Raw genomic sequence first — 18,775 nt, forward strand, 5'->3', positions numbered from 1 at the left:
CATAGCGAAGGCAAATTGTGGGTGCAGTTGGAGCGGGGGCAGTCGGTCGCTTCCCTGGAGGGTCTGCCATGGATCAGGGGGGACCTGCCACGGGACCTTCGAGAACACCCGACGATAGGCGTGACGCTTGCGACAGTTCGTCGCGCTTTATCCCACCCCTCCATTTCCACACAGACGTCCCCGCTTTACCCAGTTCTGGGGAACCCGGAGTTCTCCCCGGGGCTGAAGGAAGCGGCATTTCGCGGACTGATGTCCCGGGGCGTTTCCCAAGCCACTCACTTCCTCAGGGGGTCTCGGTGGCCAACGATAGAGGAGCTGATGTCGCCTAGCGGCCCCTTCGTGCTGGGGTTCTGGCATGCAGCCCAAGTACACCACTATCTTCGCTCCCTGCCGGATCCATCTTCTTTCTCCAGAGATCTCACTCCGTTTGAGGAATACTGCGTGGGGAGCGGGAACCTACCGGGCACGCTGTCTAAATCGTACAGCCTGCTGATCTCCCCGGGGGAAGACTATGTCCTGCCGGGGCTGGTCAAGTGGGAACGGGATCTACGGCTGCACCTTACTCCGGCGCAGCGCCTCAAGGTGTATACCCTGGCTTTGAAGACTCCGACCTGCGCGAAATTGCAGGAGTTAAATTATAAAATTCTCACCCGGTGGTATCGGGTTCCCTCTCTTTTGGGCAAATTCTACCCCGGCACGTCGAACCTCTGCTGGCGGTGCCAGGGTGAAGTAGGCACCATGCTCCATGTCTTTTGGTCCTGTCCTCGAATACGCCCCTTCTGGCGGGACGTCCGGGCCCTTTTGGGGGAATTGTCGGATCGGGAGATCCCGGATACCCCGGAATTCTTCCTGCTCCAGGTTTCCCCTATGCCTATCTCGAAGTGCAAAAAATCAATTATCCCTCATGTTCTGAGCGCCGCGAAGGCTTGCATTCCGGTACTTTGGAAGACGACAGGAGTGCCGACTATTGGGGACTGTATGCGCAGGATGGAGGATATAAACAGGATGGAGGACCTCACCCTCACGAGGCAGCATCGCAGGGAACGATATACTCAGATTTGGGGTTTCTGGAATGCCTTTGTGCTATCCGACAAGGGCAGGTCTCTGATTTGCGGTTGATTACTGCTCCGGGTGTGCCCGTGGGTTCGTCCATGCGGGGAGTTTCCCCATCTGGCCCTCTCACCCCCCTTCCCCCCCCCTTGTCCTTTCTCTCGTCCTCTTTCCTCCATTATCCCTTCTTGTGGTATTTGTTTGTGGTCCCGTCTGGGACCCCGTTCTCTTTCTCTTTTTCCTTTTCTTTCTCTTAGAAAAAAGTAGGGAGCGGCGGTTGGGAACGGTTCTTCCTTTCTCATATAATACGGTTTTCTCGCATAGTTGTGTGGGGCCTGGTCATTCATGACTTAGGGTGGAGGTGCCCGCACCTTCCCCGAATCTAGGGTTGGTTATTGGATTATATCGGGTCATCCTGTGTATCTCGATGTGATGTTATTGTTCACCTATCTGTGTTATGCAATTTCAGTTACAAATATCTGTATGGAACGTGTTTCAGCTTGTTTCTCAACTGTGGTTCCTTTTCTAAAATAAAATATTTGAAAAAAAAAAAAATTCTGATCAAGACCTGATTCTTGAAAGGCAGCCAGTTTGCTTCTGACTCCTTGGGGTCAAGTGGGGGTCAAGTGCTGCAGGGATAACCTGACTTCTCTGAGCTTCAAGATGTTGATGGGTAGTTTGGTTCCTCTCTTGACCATGTTCACTTAACTATCAAGGATTGAAAAACTCCTCCCCAGCCTGGCAGGCTTGTGTCTGTTGTAAGAGCTGCAGCTGTAAGCAAGTAATTTTCCCAGTGATAGAGCTGGGGTGGTGATACACCAAGATATGGAGACTCTTACCTGGTTGGACAGGAGCATGGGAAAGTCACATTTTTTTTTTCTCTCTAGGCCGACAGAAGGTTTTGCTGGAAGTGGACAAAAGTTACTGACATGAAGGCAACCATTAGTCCTAGAACTTTCATGGCAAATCTCACTGTGGAATCTCAGTTGTTGAGCATGAGCTCCTAAAAGAAAGAACGTTGTCTGGAAAGGACGTTTCCAGGATCAGACCCAAGTATTCTAGGTGAAGGGAAGGCTAGAGAACAGATTTGTTGAAATAGATCACCAAGCCAAAATACTTGGAGCGCCCGGCTTGTGACCGTTGGAGCGAGGATGTGGGGGAGATCCCGGGGGAACTGTGGGAGGAGGCCTTGGAGGTAGTTCGTAGCTGCTCTCTCAATGTCTCCCACCAGGTGTCGCAGCTTTACATCCTACTAAGAGTGCATCACACCCCCCTGAAACTTCATGCCATGGGTCTTCGCGACGATGATCTCTGTGGACGATGCCAGCCAGAGAGAGACAGGGGACTTGATTCACTTGTTGTGGAGATGTCCAAAGTTGCACAGGTACTGGTCCACGGTGATATCTGCCATTAATGGGGCTCTGGGGGTGGATATCCCTAGGGATCCCAGACACTGTATTCTTGGGATAGTGGAGTTGATAGTGGAGGATAGGTTTCTGAGAGAGGCCGCCACTCGGGCGCTCTTTCAGGCCCGTTTAATTATCCTGAGACACTGGATAGCACAGGAAGCACCTATGTATAGGATGTGGCTGGAACAAATGGGTTCTACTTTACGTATGGAGAAGGTTATATACCAGCATAGGGGGGTGCCTCAGAAATTCTCTAAGGCATGGGGTGTATGGTTGAACAGTCCGGGCATGGCCGCTGATGATCTCTGATCTCGTTCTGGACCGTTTGTTATTGTAATTCCTTGGGTGGCACTTCTGTTAATTTTTGGTTCGAATGACTGGGGTAGGGGAGTTTCCTGCATTTCCATATACTATGTTCTCTTTTATGTGGATCGAACTGTACTTCGATGTGATAAACTTGGGGGGGGGGGGGGGGGGGGGGAGACTGTGGCATGGTGTGGACTATGTAATGTTTATGGTTTGATGCTGCCATCCGCCAGTGTTTCTTTTATTGAATGTAATGGTGTGAATTTTTCTCAATAAAGCTTTTTCTTGATTCAAAATACTTAGAGCAATGCAGATGTTTTTTGGACATTTTTTTGAGAGATGCAAAGAACATGAATCCTTCAGGGCCAGGTAGTCTAGACTGCCTGTGACTTGGATGCATCAAGTATTTAAATGGGCAAGCAAGGAAGCCAATACCTTTGTGAACACTCTGGGAGCAGAGGTAAAGCTGAAGGAAATGCAAAGAACAGTAAGTGGATGTCTACCACTAAAAAGCTTAAAAATGGCTTTTGAGTTGGGTGAGTGGGAACATGGAGATAGGCATCTTGGATGTCCATGGATGCCATGCATTCACCTGGTCTCAGAGAGGCAATTACTAACCTTGTGGATTCTGTGCAAAGGTTTGGAATATGAAGGAATTTGTTGAGGGATTTTAAAGTAGATAAACTCTTTTTTCCACTTTGGATAAAGTAAGGTTTTTTTTGCCACTGGTGTACCTCTGGGGAGATTTTCCATCACTTCCTGTCCCAGTTAAAATAGGAAGTGGGAACAAGTCCCCACAAATTATGGGAATCCCTTGGGGCCCCCCAGGTCACCAGAATGTCACTATTGGAAGAAGTCCCCTCTATTACTGCTCTATGAACAACACAAAATGTGAGATTTCTTTTTACTTTCATGATCAATGATAACAGGACAAATAAAGAGGGTGAATCTCCCTAATGGATCCACAGACAGCAAAAAAAACATGCTCCAATTCCTCTCCACATTATCCAAACTTAAAAAAATATACAAAAAAAAAAAAGGTTTTGCCTTTGGTTATACTTTAACTCCACAGTAGGAAGAACACCCCTGTTGAGCTTTAATACTGTAATCAGGTTTGAGTAGAATCCCTTCAACCTGTCTTGTTGTGGTAGTTCTGGCACCATGGCTTCCTGGGACAAAAGGGAGGGTGGGGCATTCTGCAACTATAACGGTCAATGGGCAGTTTTACGTGGATTTGAAATAAGGAAGCAGTCAGATGGTAGCGGTTTCAACTATTTTGTCCCCTTTGAAACAGATTGATCCCACAGATCCAGGACATCTGTGACTGAGATAGAGGCAAATTGTCCCCCCATTTGTAGGGCTGAGAACGTCCCTTCATTGGGAAGAGGGATTTGGGGCCAAGTCTTGAGCCAAAAGAAGGGATGAACTTCAGTTTTGTAGTTATAGCCTGGGAAAAGCGATTAGGTGCTCTGCATTTATAGGAACTAGGGGCTTCAGTAGAAGGTGGTTTTGGAACTGCTGCCATGGAAGTAAACCTTTATCACCTATCACCTCTTTATTGAATTTGTCCAGCGCCTCACCATACAGACATCATCCCTAAAAAGGTATATGCGAGGCGCCCCTTGCAGCCAGCTTCAGCTGCCCAAGCATTTAGCCTTGCGATTCTGCACATGTAAATGATAATCAGAGCAGTTTTGGAAACTTGTCTCGTGACATGCACTAGGGCAATGGTCTCCAAACCGCAGTCCTTTGCTTACCTTTATCTGGCCCCTGGGGGGGACACTATTCCCCCCAACTGACACCAACAGTGGGGCACTATTCCTCTCACTGAGACCAATAGTGGGGCACTATTTCTCTTCCTATTGAAAACAATGGGGCACTATTCCTCCCACTGAAACCAATAATGGGGAAATATTCTGCCCACTGACACAAAGGATAGGGCAATATTCCACCCACTCTCAACAACAATGGGACACTATTCCTCCCACCGACACCAATGACAGGGCACAATTCTTCCGCCTATTGACCACTGTATTTTTTTTTACTCCCACTAGCCCCCAAGCCTAAGACAATGTCTATTGTCTTCTCCCTCTGGCCACAGTCTCAAGGACTGTAACTGGCCGTTTAGTTTGGAGAGCCCTGCTCTATTGCATCCACAAAAATAAATAGAGCAGAAGAAATTTGCTGCGATTGTTCTGCAACAATACAGTACTGAAACACAGGATCGTGATGGTTGTTCACTGTCCTAGTCCAGTCAGCTGCAGTTTGACATACAGAAATAGCAGCTAGAAATGGTTGCAAGGTTGGGCTTGCCAAGTTAAAAAGAGCTTTTAGAAGTGTCTCCAAGTTTCTATCTGCTGAAGGAACATCTTCAATAAGTATAGTGGAATATTTATTAAGGACAGAGATGGCAGGATCTACCACAGGAATATCCCACTTCTTTGCAAGCTTTTTCCACTGCAAATATTTTTTGGATTGGAAATAAAAATTCAAGATATGATCTGCAGTCTATGACAACTGGGTCAAACCAGTTCATGAACAACGAATGTTTTGCAGGATTTTTCAGCTCTTATGCCCAAAAGGGTAGGGTGATACAAAGGAGAAACAGGGTGCACAGTACTAGAGCTTCTGCAGACAAAAGCAGTGAGCTTGCTTTTCAACGTTCGCAAATGTGCTGCCTAAAGCTCCTTCTTCAATATATTGACAATGCTGTGCAGAGAAAAACTTCACAGCTTCCTCCAGTACTGCCACAATATTCTCTTAGTTTCCTATTATGTTCCCCTTGTCGCTCCCCCTGACATATCAGGATCCAATTCTGGTTGAGAAACTGGAGTAGGAGAAGAGGCAGGGAATTTTTGAGCCCTGGACAAAGATGGCTGTATTAAGGCCGTAATCTCTCAAAGGAATTGTGACACAGATACAGAGAATTCTGCATTAGTCAAACAAGCCTGATATAGAACTAGAATCTGATGCCAAGAACAGTGTTAAAACCGGGTTCTGCTCCAGTGCAAGGGATGCAACGCCATTCAGAGTTTGAATGTTGTGTGGGGCTTTGGCAAAGCGAATATTCGCCTGCTATTTTCCATTGACTTCCTTTCACCTGGTCTCCACAATTGCTACTAGTAAGGATATTCCCCCACGGAAAATTCAGAGTAGAGCATAAAAGATTGGGTAAGTGTGCCTGGAAGGGGTCCACGGAAACCTAGGGGTCCACAGAAACGAGGTTTTGAAGAAGCATGAGTTAAGTGTGAAAAGCGTCACCTGTTTTTGGTGTCCCATGTCCTGGTGGCAGTCAATATTGACACAATAAAATAGTTATTTGATCGATGGTGGTGTGCAGCTGAAATCTCTCTTCCTTTTCCTAATACCACGTGTTGAGCCGGGCTAGCACCCAGCCCATCCAATCCATCTGGATTATCACGTGGAGCTGTATTTTCTCTCTGGTTTAGATTGTCCTAAACCAAAAGGTCTCAAAACTGGTTGCCCTCCAGCTGTTGCAGAACTACAATACAAGCATGACTCCGCAACACATGGAGGGTCGCCAGCGTGAGACCCCTGTCCTAAATGAATCCTCTTGGTGAAAGGCTGGAAGTGCCTAAATACCTTATAAAGGAGCTAGGTGGAAGAGGCGTTAAAGTGTGTGACCAGTGGTTTGATGCAACATCTTGTCATCCACCTGAGACTGAGCTCTAAATTGTTGAATGATAGTGGCAAGTTTGCACTGTGAAAGTGAATAGATTCCAAACATAGCCCCAGTAAGGGTCAGAATTACAGAGTGATCCTGTCTTAGCTGTCCACGATGCTGGTTTGTATATAATGCTCAAACCTCACTTATAACAGTGGGCACACCCACAAAGAGGTCTTAAGGGACTTGGCTCTATAGCAATAATCAAGGTCCTGGAACTGCATAGCACACTGGCTAACAATATGTTGCCACAAATGCCAAGGTGAGAGCCCATGCAGTATCAAGTTCCGTAAGCAACATAAAGCGCACCCCCACAGCTTGGGGGCAGACACTAGCAAAAAAAATAAATAAATAAATAAATATATATGAGTGGGGTAGGGCTAAAGGGAAGGCGCCCCAAGGAGCATGTCGTCAAAAGCTTTCCAGTGTCTAGTCATCTAAAGGTGCGTGCCCAAAACCCATGGGGTATGAATAAATTGCCCGTGTACTGTACGATTAAGATAATATTCTTTTGAACTAAAACAAAAATGTAAAAGTAACTTTAATATACCAAAAGAAAAATAGAAGTATTTAAATTTGTCCCCTGAAAAGAAGAAATATTTGAAATGATTTACCCCTTTAAAGGAGTGAGGAACCCTAAGAATCAGCAGATGACAAAATTCTCGAATTTGACATTTCAGGTTCAGGGCGGATAATAAGGCAAAGATATGGGCGGGCAGGTTGGTCTATCTAGTATTTGACCCATATATGTCCAATGCACACAATCATAAAGCATAATTTTTTTTCTAGGTGTTAATCACCACCCTTGCTTTTAAAACTAGAAAATAGAATAGACCAGTCTAGCCAGAATGCTGGCTTCATTGGCACATTGTGCTGCCAGTTTCTCTAGTTTCAGGATGTGTATTATTTGCATTAGCAAAGACTGACATCATAGCTTTTGTGTGCTGAAAGGTTTTTCCAGTAATTAGCTGTAAGGAGAGTATGTACAACTCAGCTTTGTTGAAAATGTATTGTTCCAGCAGTAAGGTAATAGAAAACTTACCAAGGTTCTGATCCAAAACCATACCAGGCCAACTGCAATATTTGGAATCCCAGACCCAGGAGAATTGTATTTTTGTTTCCAATTGACCTCATGAGAAAACTCAAGACAATGGTCTGTACAAAGAAAATGCAACTTGTATTAAAGGCTAAAAATGTATCATATTTAGAGTGGTATACAACATAAGGCTTTTAATGCAGTACAGTCAGATTGTTCTTCTAAATTCAAAAGTAACTGAACATATGTAATTATTAACATTTCTCCAGTCATTAAAATGGCTGGATGTGTGGCTCAGATAGACAACATAGCTAACACAGACTTATGCCTCGTACACACACAACGATTATCGGCCGACCGATCGGCCGTCTTTTGTCCAGTGTTGTTGTGTTGGTTGAAATGTGCTCTAGACTTGCACTGGACTTTTGTTGGCCAACAAAGACCAACTTCAGAAGTGATGTCATGTGATGGTTTACTTTCCGTGTGTTTTTTCTTCTCTGAGCATGCCCAGTCTTGCTCATCAGATTTTTGTCTGCCGAAATCTGTACTGACTGACGAAAAATCGGCCTTTGTGGTGACGGCCAACTATAATTTTATAGCATGCACACCAGATTTTATTCGGCTGAAAAGTCGCAGTCGGTTGTCGGAAGCATCATACTAACAAGCCGAAAATCGGCCGATCAGACGTTGGCCGAAAATTCACGGCCAACAATCGTTGCGTGTGTACGAGTCATTATGGATCCTGCACAGTCAAAAACTTGTAATCTTAGGCCATTCAAAATCAATTTCTAAGTGGTAAATCAAGTCTGTCTCCCTGTACTAGATATATAAAAGAATATGGCTTAAGAGCAGGTGACAAAAAAATCTTTTCAAATCACTGTATCCAATAGATAACCTGGATTTTTACATGGTAGAGGCAGTATTTTGCTTCTAGTCAAAGCAAAATCATAGCCCATGGACAGTTTGCTTGTGACTGAAGGCTCTGCAGGCACTTTGACAATAAGGCTAACAATCATTTTAAAAAATTCCGCTATGAACTACTTGCGTCCATGTGGACACACATTATAACCCAAGTGCAATATCAAGGAAAAAAAAATCCAGGGGATAAAAAGCAGTTTCACATACTCATATGGGTATAAGTAATTGTGTTCACACAGGTGTCAGCTTGTATGAAAGCAGTCTGCACAGCAAGTGTTTGCAATGCTTTCGGCAAGCTTCCATCAGCTTTGTTAGTCTTCAAAGAATAACTCCACTTTTGTTGAGGAAAGAAAAAAAAAAAAAAAAAACACAACATTCCCCTATGGGTGATCTATGTACATTGCAAGGATTTTAGCAAGCTATGTTGCAGATTTCTACATTTTGTTATTCTGAAGAAATAGCAGTTTGTATGTGAAGAGGGACTCTGTATAGGAGTGGTTTTAGAATTATCAATCAGCTGCAGCACCTGTCGGGCTCGAACGAGGAACGCAGCAGGGTCTGCATCCCCTGTAGTCAGGATTTCACTTTGGGAGTATCTCACCAAAAATGACGTTTGTTGCAGGGGATGTAAAAAATCTGACTTATATTTTAGTGCAGACTTCTGGGAAAATCAGTAAGCAAATCACACAAGCAGGAAATGACTATTTCAGGGGGAGTTCTCTACACCAGGCATCTATGTACCAGAATGCTTTCTGGTAGCCATAACGCATTGCAATTTACAGAAAATTGCAGGGCTGCAGATTGAAAATGAAAGGTAATTTTTAAACACATTAAATACAATAGGACTTGATTCACATTTGTATAAGCTAGCTATACATTTTTCTTATTTGCAGTTTTTTCCCACAAGAGTGGAGTTATCCTTTAAAGTACCCTTCAGGTCCAGTTTAGGAATGTGTAAACAGATAGCAGGGTGCTGATTAAACAAGCTGCTAGCAGGCTTTTATAAATTGTACTGAAGTTTACCAAAGTCTGGTAGCAGCTAGTTTCATTTGACAGTAAGCACTTCAGTTAAGATTTGTGTTTGAAATTCCCTAAGTGGAGTGGATGGGTAGTTTAAAGGCTTCAACAAAGCTTTCTAAAAGCTCTGAAAAAGGCTCAGTAAACATGCTGTACACACATAGCTCTTACAGAAGACACAGCCTGAGTCAAGGCCCAAAAGGCTAGTCTGGACCAGAAAATAATAGGGCTTTAAAGATGCAATGGGAACCATCAAAGAGCATGAAGTAAGCGAAGAGATGGACATAATGTTCTGGTGTTATCTGCTCGTTGTACTGCAATCTGTCTGTGCGCCGTATTGCCATTCAGAATGGCATCTAACAATGTGCGTTCCCACAATGCAAAAATGTGAATTGTCCCTTAGACTAAGTGTTAACTTTGACATACATTTAAGAACTTCTTTTCTTATAGGGCATCCCCTAGGATGTCCAAATACTTGAGCGATTCAATTGACCAACCAATTTTTATTGTCACCATCTCTGCCTTTATCACTTTTGTCTCATTACTGACCCATCACTGTGATGGGTGGTCTCATGACATAAGTCAGGGAAGGAGAGTTTAGTTTTGTCAAAAAGTTGGATACACATCAAAGCACCCCAATATTTGGTGATCCCGAAAAGTACGGTTCGTTCCACCGGTAGACAGCGGCAAATAACCCTTGCACAGCAGAATGGGTGTTGGAAATTCATTTTTAAATTTTTTTTAAGGTGTAAAAAAATGGAAATACTTTTTAAAGCTGTAGTAGAAAGCTGACAGTATACACTGATTAACAAGGCTGGACATTGTTTTCCTTTGGTTTTGCATACAGCAAATTTAGATAACCAAATACACTTGGTGCATGATATTACCGATCATCTATGCAGGATCTTATTGGGAGATCCGCCGAAAATATTCATAAAATGGTCTATAAAAAGGTACTTTGTTCACGTACATATCGACGTGCAAATGTTGATACAGCTTTCAGATACACACAATTCTACTTCTATTAAATTCATGTGCATATATATGTATAAAATTACCAACCTCTGGTGCAGATTTTTCTATATTGATTTTTATAATTAGTTTGAACACAAATAGAAACTGTGTTCAGACCCATAAGGCTCCATGTACACGGGACGCTGGAAATGGACGTTTAGGAGCAGTTGGGCGTTTTTTTCAGAAGTCCCTGAACGCAGCTCCATGTTATCTTATCTGTCCATGTACACATGGTAGTTTACAGTCATTTGCAGGCAGTTGCGTTCAGGGACTTTTTTTAGAACGCAATTATATTGCGTTCGAACGTGTGTTTCCCGACGTTTCAAACGCAGAAACGCGGCCGAACGTGACTAAACGTGACTGAACGTGATGAACCTACGTTCAGCCACGTTATACGTTTTTTTTCTTCCATTCAAAATCAATGGTTCCCTATGGGAGCCTATTGATTTGAATGGAAGGCGCACCGCAAGTCAGATCAGGATGATCCGACTTGCGGCGCGACCTGCACTGTGAGAATCTTAAGGGGGAACTCCACCCAAAAATGGGAAAAAAATTGCGTGGGGTTCCCCCCCAGGTTCCAAACCAGGCCCTTCGGGTCCGGCATGGAATTTGAGGGTAGCCCCACGCCGAAAAAACGGCGTGGGGTCCCCCCCAAAATCCATACCAGACCCTTATCCGAGCATGCAGCCCGGCAGGCCAGGAAAGGGGAGGGGACGAGCGAGCGGCCCCACCCCCCCTGGACCACACCAGGCCACATGCCCTCAACATGGGGGGGTGTTGGTGCTTTGGGGCAGGGGGAGCTCTGCACCCCCCACCTCAAAGCACCCTGCCCCCATGTTGATGAGGACAAGGGCCTCATCCCCACAACCCTGGCCGGTGGTTGTGGGGGTCTGCGGGCAGGGGGCTGATCGGAATCTAGAAGCCCCCTTTAACAAGGGGGCCCCCCAGATCCCGGACCCCCTCCCTGTGTGAATGGGTATTGGGGTACACTGTACCCCTACCCATTCACCCCATAAAAGATAGTGTATGTAAATAAGGACAGGAGACGTTTTGGAAAGTTTATTAAAAATCTTCATCCGGCTCTTCGGGGTCTTCTCCTCTCCGGGGGTCTTCTGCTCTTTTGCTGTCCGCCCTTCTGCTGTCCTCTCTTCTTGTCTTCTCCTCTCCGGGGGTCTTCTGCTGTCTTCTCTCCGTGGGGTCTTCTGCTCTTTTGCTGTCCGCCCTTCTGCTGTCCTCTCCTCTCCGGGGGTCTTCTGCTGTCTTCTCTCCGTGGGGTCTTCGGCTCTTTTGCTGTCCGCCCTTCTGATGTCCTCTCTTCTTGTCTTCTCCTCTCCGGTCTTCTGCTCTTGTGCTGTCGGCTGCCGGATCTCCTTCTTCCTCCGGTCCTCCTCCGACGACGTCTCCAGCGATTATGCCGGCCTCTGGTCTCTGCAGCTTATTATATAGCCATTAGGGGCGTGGCCGCCAGATGACATCATCGGGAGACCACGCCCCTTGTGTCACATGTGACGACATGTGACGTCACATGTGACACAAGGGGCGTGGTCTCCCGATGACGTCATCTGGCGGTCACGCCCCTAATGGCTATATAATAAGCTGCAGAGACCAGAGGCCGGCATAATCGCTGGAGACGTCGTCGGAGGAGGACCGGAGGAAGAAGGAGAGCCGACAGCCGACAGCACAAGAGCAGAAGACCGGAGAGGAGAAGACAAGAAGAGAGGACATCAGAAGGGCGGACAGCAAAAGAGCCGAAGACCCCACGGAGAGAAGACAGCAGAAGACCCCCCGGAGAGGAGAGGACAGCAGAAGGGCGGACAGCAAAAGAGCAGAAGACTCCACGGAGAGAAGACAGCAGAAGACCCCCGGAGAGGAGAAGACAAGAAGAGAGGACAGCAGAAGGGCGGACAGCAAAAGAGCAGAAGACCCCCGGAGAGGAGAAGACCCCGAAGAGCCGGATGAAGATTTTTAATAAACTTTCCAAAACGTCTCCTGTCATTATTTACATACACTATCTTTTATGGGGTGAATGGGTAGGGGTACAGTGTACCCCAATACCCATTCACACAGGGAGGGGGTCCGGGATCTGGGGGGCCCCCTTGTTAAAGGGGGCTTCTAGATTCCGATCAGCCCCCTGCCCGCAGACCCCCACAACCACCGGCCAGGGTTGTGGGGATGAGGCCCTTGTCCTCATCAACATGGGGGCAGGGTGCTTTGAGGTGGGGGGTGCAGAGCTCCCCCTGCCCCAAAGCACCAACACCCCCCCATGTTGAGGGCATGTGGCCTGGTGTGGTCCAGGGGGGGTGGGGCCGCTCGCTCGTCCCCTCCCCTTTCCTGGCCTGCCGGGCTGCATGCTCGGATAAGGGTCTGGTATGGATTTTGGGGGGGACCCCACGCCGTTTTTTCGGCGTGGGGCTACCCTCAAATTCCATACCGGACCCGAAGGGCCTGGTTTGGAACCTGGGGGGGAACCCCACGCAATTTTTTTCCCATTTTTGGGTGGAGTTCCCCCTTAAGATTCTCACAGTGCAGGTCGCGCCGCAAGTCGGATCATCCTGATCTGACTTGCGGTGCGCCTTCCATTCAAATCAATAGGCTCCCATAGGGAGCCATTGATTTTGAATGGAGGCAGAAAAACGCTGCTAAAAGCAACGTGGCCAAACGTGCAATAACGCAAATGGAAAAAGCTACTGAAAGCACGTTTAACAGCTGCTTTTTCCCGGCGTCAGAAATAGCTTTGCAGGACGTTTTTTCTAACGTCTCGTGTACATGGAGCCTTAGAATACAAAAACGCAGTACTAATGATGCTGACTTTTTTGGGCTGCGAATATTCAATATGAAAAACAGAAGATATCCATTCTCTCATATACATACATATATATATATATATATATATATATATATATATATATACACACACACACACACACATATATACACACACACAGCTCACTCACCTGAGCAACAATGGACAGTATTCCCAACACTGCTATAAAAGCAGCCACACTTTCAGGGGAAAATTTCATTATCTGTTGTAAGGGGAAAAAAACACACTTGTAGAGATTTAAGCTTTTCTAAGAAGCAGCATACAAAATTTGTACATATTTATCAGTTACTCAGTAGGAAAGCGGTTGATGCGTGTCCTTGCATACTTTTTTGGAAGGTTTTTTAAATACATGGAATATTTAAAAGGATGTATCTGGTTGGCTGCCACAAGTTACAAGAAATCAACACACTTTGTACAAGTTCAAGACCTAACATTAAACCATCAAATTTCAACACTCCCTAATAGTGATGGCTTTGCGCAATTGCATGTTCCTTTTGGCTTGTGTGGCCACACATTCAAGGACAAGGCCATCACTACCGTAAATAGAAACTTTATGCAAGTAACAGTTTGTGTTTCAGGATTTCAGTATAATTCTAACACAGACATAAAGAAATATCTTTGCCAACAAATGGTAAAAAAATATTAGATTTTCAGGTGTCATTATACCCAGATATTTCTTGTATTTCCTTGTTTTATACTGGCTTAGCTTTGTTAAACTTTTCATGACCAGAGGTCATTGATGCCAAGCCAAATGTAGCAGCTACACCATGTCAGCGTGTGTCAGTTAACTTGGCAATTCTTTGACTAATTATAACAGCTAAATAGATAATATTTTTTAAGAATGTGCTACGGCCTTATTTAGCTCACCTTTTTAGGTTAAAAAAAAAATGCTTTGCTTTTATTCCAAGGCTGAAAAATTTGAACACATCTTTCAATTTTTTTATTCATTGCTGGTATAGTCATTACACTATCGAAAACCACTGAGCAGGGATCCCGAATTCCAGTGACAGCCTGATATCAGGCTTAAAGTGAAGAGATTTATTAAGGTATCAACAGCACAGCTTTATACTGGGGAATGTTAAACTGATTGCGGACAATATGTAGTTACATTTTTTAACTAAGGCATGACAATAGAGTCATAAATCTCCAAATTATACCTAAGGAAAAGCAGCCAACATCTGTGCAATAGGCATAGGTTGGGAAGAAACACCTAAAATTCTCAGGTGGACAGGAAAAGACTAAAGAATAATCAAGATATTGATGATAATTTGTAACACGATTTGCATAACTGGGCATAAAAAAATAGATTTTAGTGTTTGTATATTTTTCCATGCAATGCTCACTTTAAGTAAAGTATACTATTACCTGCCCTATCACACATCCTAAGGAATGCCGATATTGCCTTACCTGTCTGAGGTACAGAAAGAAGCTGGAATACTGTCCAGCCTCAGGGAGGTAGGAGAGGAACACTGTGATACAGATAAGCAACACAATGGAATCCTGGCCGACCTTCTTCAGAGACTGAAAAAAAAAAAAAAAATTAATAAAGGTTATAAAAATAACTAAAACAGTATTTAAAATTTAAAAAAAAAAACAAATATACCACAGAAAAGAACTTAGGAGTTCAAACATGCTGCATTAATCCTTGTGCAGAATCTGTTGTGTCTTCATACGCATTAATGGATTGGCCTGTCCCATGTCTAAGGCCAACATTTCTGGGCACCCAGGAAGCACAGATGCAGCGCCCAGGCCCACTGCCAGCAGCTGGTAAAATCTGAGAGACAGAAATGCTTGATGGCTGGATGCTATTTCAAGGTACTCACATTTAGTGCCATATTAATTTGTTTGGGTAATATGGCCATAAACAGGAGTGTCATTCAGTACAGCATTGAGCCCTTTATAAATTAACAGGCTTCAGGCAGCAGGGCTGGATTCTGCACTGGTGCCTCCTGGGCTTTAATAAATGCTAGAATTTAAGTCCAGAATCGGACGCACCTTGCCTTCCCTTCAGCTGTGAACTGATTCGAGTAAGAAACCCTGAAACCCGTCCTGCCGGGAAACCGGCGCGACCACCCCTTGGGCAAAAGGAATCCTGAACCGCCCGAAGGAGATCTCGGAAATGATCGGGGGTGGAATGAAGAATTGAGGGGAAGACTCTGTCTGCGGGGCAAGATTGAAACTCGATCATGCACCCCGAACGAATGAGTTCATGAACCCACCTGTCCTGAATCTTAGACAGCCAAGGCTCGGGAAAACTCAGACGTCCCACCACCCCAGAACGGGTGAGGGTGCCCCTTCAGGACGAGGCGGACTGAGCCGCCGTGCCAGTGTCGGCTGCTTTTGACTTGCCCTTCCCACAGAGGTGCCTTGATACAGCACTCTGGGAACAGCCTATTCGTTCAGAAATTTCTTTCTGTGTCTTACCCTCTTGCTTGAGGGTGTCAATGATGGCCTTCTGGACAGCAGTCAGGTCGGCAGTCTTAACCATGATTGCGGTTTTGAGTAATGAACCAGGCTGGGAGTTTTTAAAAGCCTCAGGAATCTTTTGCAGGTGTTTAGAGTTAATTAGTTGATTCAGATGATTAGGTTAATAGCTCGTTTAGAGAACCTTTTCATGATATGCTAATTTTTTGAGACAGGAATTTTGGGTTTTCATGAGCTGTATGCCAAAACCCTCAATATTAAAACAATAAAAGGCTTGCACTACTTCAGTTGTGTGTAATGAATCTAAAATATATGAAAGTCTAATGTTTATCAGTACATTACAGAAAATAATGAACTTTATCACAATATGCTAATTTTTTGAGAGGGACCTGTAGTTCATAGTAGGCGAGGTTGAATAAAGACAATAGTCCATCCAGTTCAACCTGTGTAGGTGTGTGTGACTGTAATCATCTAACATAGCCCTCAATCTCCTGATCCTTGAGATGTAAGTCTAAGAGTCTTTTGAAAGTCACCATACTACCCGCAGAAACCACCTCTTGTGGTAGACAATTCCACAATCTTGTAGCCCTAACAGTAAAGAACCCCCCACGTTGCCTGAGGTTAAAACGCTTCTCCTCTAATCGCATTGTATGTCCTCGAGTCCTCATGCAATTCCTTCGAATGAACAGCTTTTCTTCTAAGCTGAGATCCCCATTAAGATATTTATAAATTGCTATCATGTCCCCTCTCAGACGTCTTTTCTCCAGGGAAAATAAATCGAGCGATTGCAGCCGCTCTTCATAGGTAAGGTCCTCCAACCCCCTAATCAGTTTAGTTGCCCTTCTCTGGACTTTCTCCAGCTCCAACACATCCCTCCTGAGGACTGGCGACCAGAACTGGACAGAATACTCCAGATGCGGTCGGACCAGAGTTTTATAAAGTGGAAGGATTATAGTCTTATCTCTGGAATACATCCCTTTCTTTATGCATGCTAATATTCTGTTGGCTTTGGAAGCTGCCGCTTGGCATTGCATGCTGTTGCCTAATCTATCATCAACTAAGACTCCCAAATCTTTCTCCATTTTTGATTCCCCCAAGGGTTCCCCTCCTAACGTGTATTGTGTTTTTATGTTTTTGGTCCCCAAGTGCAAAACCTTACACTTCTCCACATTAAACCTCATTTGCCATGTCGTTGCCCACTCCGTAATTTTGTCCAGGTCATTCTGTAGGATATCTGCTTCATGCTGTGCAGTTATTGCCCTGGCCAATTTTGTGTCATCTGCAAAAACTGATAACGAACTACTGATCCCTTCCTCAATGCTGTTTATGAATAAATTGAACAAGGTTGGTCCCAGGACTGAGCCCTGGGGCACCCCGCTTACTACCTCAGACCAGTCTGAGTATGCGCTGTTTATTACTACCCTTTGGACACGGCCTTTTAGCCAATTCCGTATCCAAGAGCAAACCCTGCTGTCGATACCTGCAGACCTTATTTTATAAATTAAGCGCTTGTGGGGAACTGTATCAAACGCCTTAGCGAAATCCAAGTACACCACATCCACTGGTCTCCCCCTATCTAGCTCACAGCTCACTTCCTCGTAGAATGCTAAGAGATTGGTTTGACAAGAACGCCCATTTGTAAACCCGTGCTGGTTACTACTGATGATGTTGTTGTCTTTAGCATACTCTACGATATAGTCCCTTATCATCCCCTCCAAAAGTTTACATATTATTGATGTCAGACTGACAGGCCTATAATTTCCCGGGATATGTCTCTGGCCCTTTTTGAATATCGGAATCACGTTAGCCTTCCTCCAATCCCCTGGTACATCTCCTGTCCTAATACTGTCAGCAAAGATCAGGAACAGTGGCCTAGATATAACCATACTGAGTTCCTTGAGCACTCTCGGATGTACGCCATCCGGGCCTGGTGATTTGTTTGTGTTAAGTTTATCCAGTCTTTCCCTGATTTCCCCCTCTGTTAGCCATAGTGGCAAGTCCTGTGTATTACTACTAACCATACAGTCATGGTCAGTGTACCCTTCCTTTTCCTGCGTAAAGACTGACGAGAAAAAAGAATTCAGCACGGTTGCTTTTTCAGTGTCCTCTGTAACCATCCTCCCATCATCGTTAATTATGTGTGCAATATGCTCTGCCCTAGTTTTTTTGCTGTTGATATATTTAAAGAATTTCTTTGGGTTTTTTTTACTATCCTCCGCTATTTGTCTCTCAAAGTTGATTTTAGCCATCTTGATTTCGTGTTTACACTTCTTATTTTCCTCCTTGTATTGCTGGAAGGCCGATACTGTGCCCTCTGATTTATATTTCTTGAAGGCCAATTTTTTTCCCCTAATAAGTTTTTTAACGCTACGGTTTAGCCAGCCAGGTTTGGCTTTGTCTCTTCTAAATTTATTCCCCATAGGAATGCACTGCAAGATGCCTTTGCTTAATATTGTTCTAAAGCATTCCCATTTTTCCTCTGTGGTCAGTGATCCCAGGGTTTGGTCCCAGTTTACCCTTTCCATCAATGAGTACAATTTTGGAAAGTCTGCCCTTCTGAAGTTTAGGGTTCTTATGTTCCCCACTTGCCTTTTTATATTGTTATTTATACTAAATGTGATCATCCTGTGATCGCTAGAGCCCAGGTTGTCCTGGACTCCTACCTCCGAGATTATGTCTGGGTCATTAGTGATCAATAGATCCAGGATAGCATTCTCTCTAGTAGGGGAATCCACCAACTGCGACATGTAGTTATCCTGTAAGGTTTCCGTGAATAGCCGGGCCTTATGCGAGTGTGCAGTCCCCTCTTCCCAGTCAATGTCGGGATAATTGAAGTCCCCCAATATGATGACTGATCCTAGTTTTGCCGCTTTACCTATTAGTGCTAAAAATTCCAGCTCTACCTCCTCCCCTTGGTTAGGTGGCCTATAGCAAACCCCCACAACTACTTTTCCCTTATCTTCTTCCCTATCGAGTTCAACCCACACAGATTCTAAATCCATGCTCATCCCATCCGTAATGTCACTCCTTTCTAGCACCTTTATATTGTTCTTGACATAGAGACATACCCCTCCCCCTCTTTTACCAACCCT

At 44.8% G+C, this 18,775-nt stretch overlaps 1 protein-coding gene across 1 annotated transcript in view; it reads right to left on the reverse strand.

Annotated features, from left to right (window-relative positions):
* Positions 1 to 18,775, reverse strand: part of MFSD14A (major facilitator superfamily domain containing 14A) — a 120,368-nt gene that overhangs the window by 40,914 nt on the left and 60,679 nt on the right. Inside the window, exons 8-10 of the mRNA XM_082265526.1 lie at positions 14,667 to 14,780; positions 13,390 to 13,461; positions 7,493 to 7,605 (exon numbers count right to left, since the gene is read on the reverse strand). Coding sequence (XP_082121652.1) covers positions 7,493 to 7,605; positions 13,390 to 13,461; positions 14,667 to 14,780 — 299 coding nt within the window. The remainder of the gene's footprint in view (positions 1 to 7,492; positions 7,606 to 13,389; positions 13,462 to 14,666; positions 14,781 to 18,775) is intronic.

This window comes from Pelophylax lessonae (assembly GCF_965119305.1).
Source record: "Pelophylax lessonae genome assembly, chromosome: 8".
Classification (NCBI taxonomy): Eukaryota; Metazoa; Chordata; class Amphibia; order Anura; family Ranidae; genus Pelophylax; species Pelophylax lessonae.